Source organism: Vicia villosa, linkage group LG1 (genome assembly GCF_029867415.1).
Source record: "Vicia villosa cultivar HV-30 ecotype Madison, WI linkage group LG1, Vvil1.0, whole genome shotgun sequence".
Lineage (NCBI taxonomy): Eukaryota > Viridiplantae > Streptophyta > Magnoliopsida > Fabales > Fabaceae > Vicia > Vicia villosa.
In genome coordinates, this window is record NC_081180.1 from 110,214,955 (window position 1) to 110,220,550 (window position 5,596).

Here is a 5,596-nt window from a genome sequence, read left to right on the forward strand (position 1 = left end):
CTAGATAAGAAAAGAGTGATGCTATTATATTTTTTAAAAAAATACTTATGAAACTGTTTTAAGCATGGACTCATTTTAAGAAATCGAATTCAAAGTCGGATGTATGTTAACCCTAGACTAGATATTTCGAATTTGTTAAGCCTAAATATGATACTAAATAATTAATGGCTCAAATTTTTTACTGCCAGCTGATTTCTTATAGGAGGAGGAATCAACCCAGCACCACCAAAAGACACCGAAAGAAAGCCGCCGCCACCAACTCGGTCTTTGATAATAGAAGGAAGAGTCACGAGCACCACTATAATAGCAAGTTATAGTGATGATAATGATTATAAAAATGTGGTAAAAAATCATGAAAGAATAATGGTAAGTTTTTAAGAAAATGTGTTGTGATAACCAATTTTAGTGAGGTGGTCATTCAAATTTTCAGAGGCTAAGGTAAATATGGTGATTCAAATTTTTTAGGAGAAGTGCACAGGGTGTGTAAACTGGATCCTTGATGGATAAACCAGTAAATTTGGAGGGAGAAAAAAGCTCCACGGCACCGCTGCGATAGGTGGAACCTAGAATTTGCAACAATCAATGAAAATCAAGTGAAACAAAATCTCCATGTGTAAGAGGCTAAGTTACAAAACTAACCATATAATAGTGGCTAATATGTGTAACTAATAGTATCAAACTGTAACTCTATAACCCAAAAAAAATTACAGGCGAATTCGTTACAATGAATAATGTTAATGTTAAGTACGGGGGTGACTAAATCCCCGTAATGAAATCTACAAAGTCATGGAATCCTAGTCATTCAACGAGTGCCATCAACCGATGGATACTTAACTGACTGGATTATTCTATCATGCCTACCGTGCATTTATCATTTACCAGTATACATGAAGCTTCCGATCTTGAAACTCAGTGAAAGAACAACAACTGAGAAACCCACCAAGAAAACCCACCCATGTGATAACATGAATGCAGTTTTGCTACAGACCAGGTCAGAAATAGGAACCAAAGTAGCAGAGTTAACATCAGTTTGGGTAAACCCAATGGTGTTAAAATCTCCATTCTTGCCCACCATCCAATCCATCGCATTGCCTCTAAAGGAAATATCTGTTATGCTTATCATACCTGCAGTGATGTGAGCAGAACTGGAAGACTCAGCTGCAGCAGATATCCCGTGAGCAAACTCCACGGTAGGAAACTCTGAAGCAAATGCAGGTGAAGCAGGCATGTGGGCCAGCAATTTATTAGCTTGCCTCACGAAGTAATTGGCGTCTCCAGCTAAAGTAGTAAAAACATAAGTCAGAAGGGATACAGTGCAAGTTTACATACTATATTAATCTAGAAAAGCACACATCAAAACAACAGCTTGAGAAATCAGGATGAGAAGTGAATGAAATGTCACCTGAGACCCAATTAGACACCTCAGCATTCCCTTCAGGGAAAGAAGGTTCATTACTTGACTGTCCTTCAAGAACATGCTTGCTTGCCAAGGGACTATTGTTGGTATCGCTCTCCACATTCTGTTAACAAAACCAAAAAAAAAAAAAATTAAGACGGCTATAATACAAATGAGTAAAACAAGTGACCTTATAAATAGAGTACGTCAAAACCTGCTCAACGAAAGGTTGTCCGTGATTGGCAATGGGGCTTTCACTCCCTACATTCAAAGAAGATTCAAAGCATACATGTTGAAAAATGTCTTCCTCAGGGAATGCAAGGTACTCGTCTACCATTGCAGCAGCAACAGAAGGATCTGTCTCAATGGAAATAGCTTCGTCAAGATTCTTAAAATCATTGGTTTCCTCATATGCTTCTTCAGAACTCATAAGATAATCACAGACATCAAAATATTCATCAGGATCCTCAAATTCAAAATTGAAATTCAGAGGATTCTCATTATGGTTTGTCTCGCCATTGTATCCATCTTGCACATAATTGATATTCACATTAAATATATCAGCCATATTATCGGGTTGATCAATCTGATTACCATAAAGCGCAAACTCAGGTTCCATTTGCTTGTGATCACTGAGAAATGTTTGGGAATGCTGAGGAGGATAACTGCTAGACTCCCCATAACAGATGATCGATGCCAAATCAGCATTTCCGATTGTATCACTAGTATCATCAAACTTCTGATAATTAAAGACATTTTCATCAAATTAGAAGAATCAAATGTGCCGGAAACATCAGCAAAAGCAGATAATATAAAAAAATGTTGAAAAAGAAATCACAAATCACAGAGATTAAAGAAAAAGGTAAAACCGAAGATGCCTATCAATCAACAGCATGAAGCACAGAAACAATATGGGTATCGGATATTCAATACGGCATTAAATATAGTATATGATGCATTTAAGATAGTATACAACAAGAACCAAACTCATAATACAACTATTAACACGTTACTAAATATTAAATCTAAACTAAAATTTTGGAGTAGTATCAATGTCGTCTACTCTGGATGATAAATTTGGTTCATCAAGAGACAATGATGCAACTAGGGGTGTACATGGATCAGTTTGGATTGGATTTAGCCAAAACAAGACCCAACCCATATAGGGTACATCGGTTTGAGTGACGTACAATAACCCCCCACGCCATCATTGGATTGGTTTGGGTAAAACCGCAAATTTGTGGGTTGGATTGGGTAGTGGGTTTCCTTTTTTTTTTCCTTTTTCCTTATAAAATTATAAATGATGTTTTTCAAAAAATGTTCTAATTATTTTTTCTTCAAAATGGTTTAACCTATTGTCGCTATTCTTTCACCATCAAATGTCTAAACATAAAATAAAATTTTTCATAAAAATACTTGCAAAAACCAAAATTGCACAATCCTTACAACTTACAAGCATTAGCATCCAAAAATAAAAGTACAACATCCTAAATAAGCTAATATCATGACTCAAAATAACAAATGTTCAAAAAACTAAAATTGAAGCAACCAATAATCTGGCCCAACCCATTTTTTTAGTCAGTTTGGGCCGGTTTGATCGGGTTTTCCGAGTTTACCCAACCCATGTACACCCCTAGATGCAACTTCAAGAGTTTCATCACTATCAAAACTTTCCCAAACATCTCCACCAATGCCCCACATCTTAGTACTCTTTTGTATTCTTCACTTTTCCTACTCAAAAGCCTCAAATTTGTATGCACATAGCCCAAGTCTTCAGCCCTTGAATAGGTACTCCAATTCCTTTCAAACGAGAGCTAGGTTGCACTAGAAGCTTCAAAGCAAGCTTTAAAGAAGAGGGATGTGACATATCGGAATTCTTTACTTTTTGTTTAAAAATAAAAAATTTGGATACTCCTTCAATACGTATCGCAGCGTATCGGTATGTATCAGGTGCGATTCGGAAGAAATTTTAGTGTTCATGCTTCACTGTTTGGCAGAATAAGGACAAAAAATTGTGCAAGAAGAACATATCTGGAATTACCTATATGAAAACAAATAAATAAATCTCCAACCTAGGAAAAGTTATGTTAACAAAACAATTAAAGCTACAACATGAATGAAATTAATACAACAGCACAAACATGCATCTAATATATACCCCAAGCAAAAATCAAAACAAATACTCCAATAAACAATCAACACTATTAGGGATATAATACAAACCTCGTCAAGGTCTTTGGCTTCAACAAAATCATCATCAGTAGGAGCAGAAGCAGATACTTCTTGTTTCAAAGACTCGTTGCCAACAGTTGGCAAGGGATCTACCTGGTCACCAACATAAGGAGCAAGTGCTAGTACAGGAGCAGGAGCAAGTGCTGGAACTGAAGCAGGAGCAAACACTTCTTGGATCATAAGCTCATTACCAACCGGCAGCACGGGATCCACCAGTCTACCAACATGCTCCCATTCCGCCTCGATAAAGGGAGCCCCATATTTCTCCCCATTCTTAGGCCCAGAACCACTCTTCTCAAATACCCTACAGAGCACATAAGTGTCCTTCTCCACCAAAACAAAGAGAAATATTATCTCATGTGAAAATCAAACCAAAACCCAATTGAATAAATAAATAAATAAATAACAACCAAACAAAACATTCACTACCCATAACTACTATAATACCTGCATTCCAGCTCTGGCCAAGGTCTCGTTAACCATCTTGTATTCATGCATGACCCAATTGGTTCTGTCACCACGAGGAGCCCTCCCAGAGTGATAAACAAGAGTCTTCTTCATTCCAACAACATCCTTCCCATTCTTGATAATGCGATCCTTCCCCGTAGTCTTCCAGTACCCTCTATCAGTAGCACGATTCAGCCTCAAACTATTACCATACTTCTTGTCCAGCACAGTGAAGAAGTACCATTCCAAATCCTTGGTCTTCAGCTTCGACAAACCTAACAAAATCAAAACAACATCAATCATCAAATAACAAAAAATAACAATTACAAAAAAAAAAAACTTAAACAATAACAAGAACATGACATACTGGGAAGATCCCACGGCTCGAACTTGTAGATGTCGATAACAGCAAAATGGTCGAAAGCAGGAGGTAAATTTCCGGTGAGCTTCCGCTTCAGATAGAAGCAAATGATCTCTTCATCGGTAGGGTGGAACCGGAAGCCAGGACCGTCGTAGATAGCCATGAAAGAAGATGAGAAATCGAAATTGATGAGAAAATTGGGAATTAGGGTTGAGATTTTGAGAAGTGAAAAGGAAAATGAAATTTTTGTTTTTTTGAATATTCGGTTCTATGAAACTTAAAAGAAAAACAAATACTGAAAGAAGATTCTAGGAGAAAGGAAGTATCTTGGAAGAGGCAAAAGGTGGTGGGTTTTTATATACTGTGAGTTTGGAAGTGTCACCCGCGAGTCACGTGACTTGTTAGAGTAAGAAAAATCGTACGGAATACGACGTGGCAGGACATGATTGGTACGATGATAACTATTTAGACAAAAATGGAAAAAAGAAAGAATGATAAATATAATAATTTGAACAAAGGAAGAAGTGAATATCCACCAAAAAAAGATGGTGAAGAGAATATAGGCAAGTTACTTGGATTTTTTTTCCTAAAGTAAAAATAATTATTAAATGATGTATTCATTGTAATAGGAATAAAAAATTACTAATATATGAATTTTTTTGGAAGTTTTATTATTTATTAGGAATCAGTTAAAATCAACATATGACCAAGTTTAATATTTAGTATAAATAAGTTAATCATAATATTTAACTATTTATCATACTATAATATAGGAATACGTTATAAATATATTTGGAATCTTTATTTAATTATAAAAATTGTTCATATTGTCATAAAAAATAAAATAAGAAATATAATATGGTAAGAAAGTTGTATAAGGGAAATGTAAATGTATACTGCAATTAATTTGGATTTTCTTTTTGAATTAAAGACTTTTTTAAACGAATGTATTCAATGTTTATAATATAAGAAAAAATTAGAAGTTTAGTTATTTATTAGGAATCAGTTAAAATCAATATTTATTAGTTATTTATTAAATAGATGTATCCGCTGTATTGAGGAATAAAAAATTATTAAAATATAAAAAAAATTGAAGTTTTATTATTTATTAGGAATCAGTTAAAATTAATATTTGACCTAAAATTAATGTTTAATATAAA

General features: G+C 34.8%; 1 protein-coding gene across 3 annotated transcripts; it reads right to left on the reverse strand.

Annotated features, from left to right (window-relative positions):
• Positions 1-662: 662 nt before the first annotated feature.
• Positions 663-4,753, reverse strand: LOC131643826 (NAC domain-containing protein 53-like). 3 transcript variants are annotated; one of them, XM_058914158.1, is made up of 7 exons: positions 4,443-4,753; positions 4,076-4,350; positions 3,620-3,952; positions 1,991-2,135; positions 1,611-1,753; positions 1,403-1,520; positions 663-1,278 (listed from the first exon to the last, which is right to left on the reverse strand). In XM_058914158.1, the coding sequence occupies exons 1-7, from the start codon at positions 4,597-4,599 to the stop codon at positions 872-874; spliced, it is 1,578 nt and encodes a 525-aa protein (XP_058770141.1). In that variant the 5' UTR covers positions 4,600-4,753; the 3' UTR covers positions 663-871. The 3 variants fall into 3 exon arrangements, with proteins under 3 accessions (XP_058770141.1, XP_058770139.1, XP_058770140.1); XM_058914156.1 differs by having other exon boundaries at positions 1,611-2,135; XM_058914157.1 differs by having other exon boundaries at positions 663-1,274; positions 1,402-1,520; positions 1,611-2,135.
• Positions 4,754-5,596: the final 843 nt, after the last annotated feature.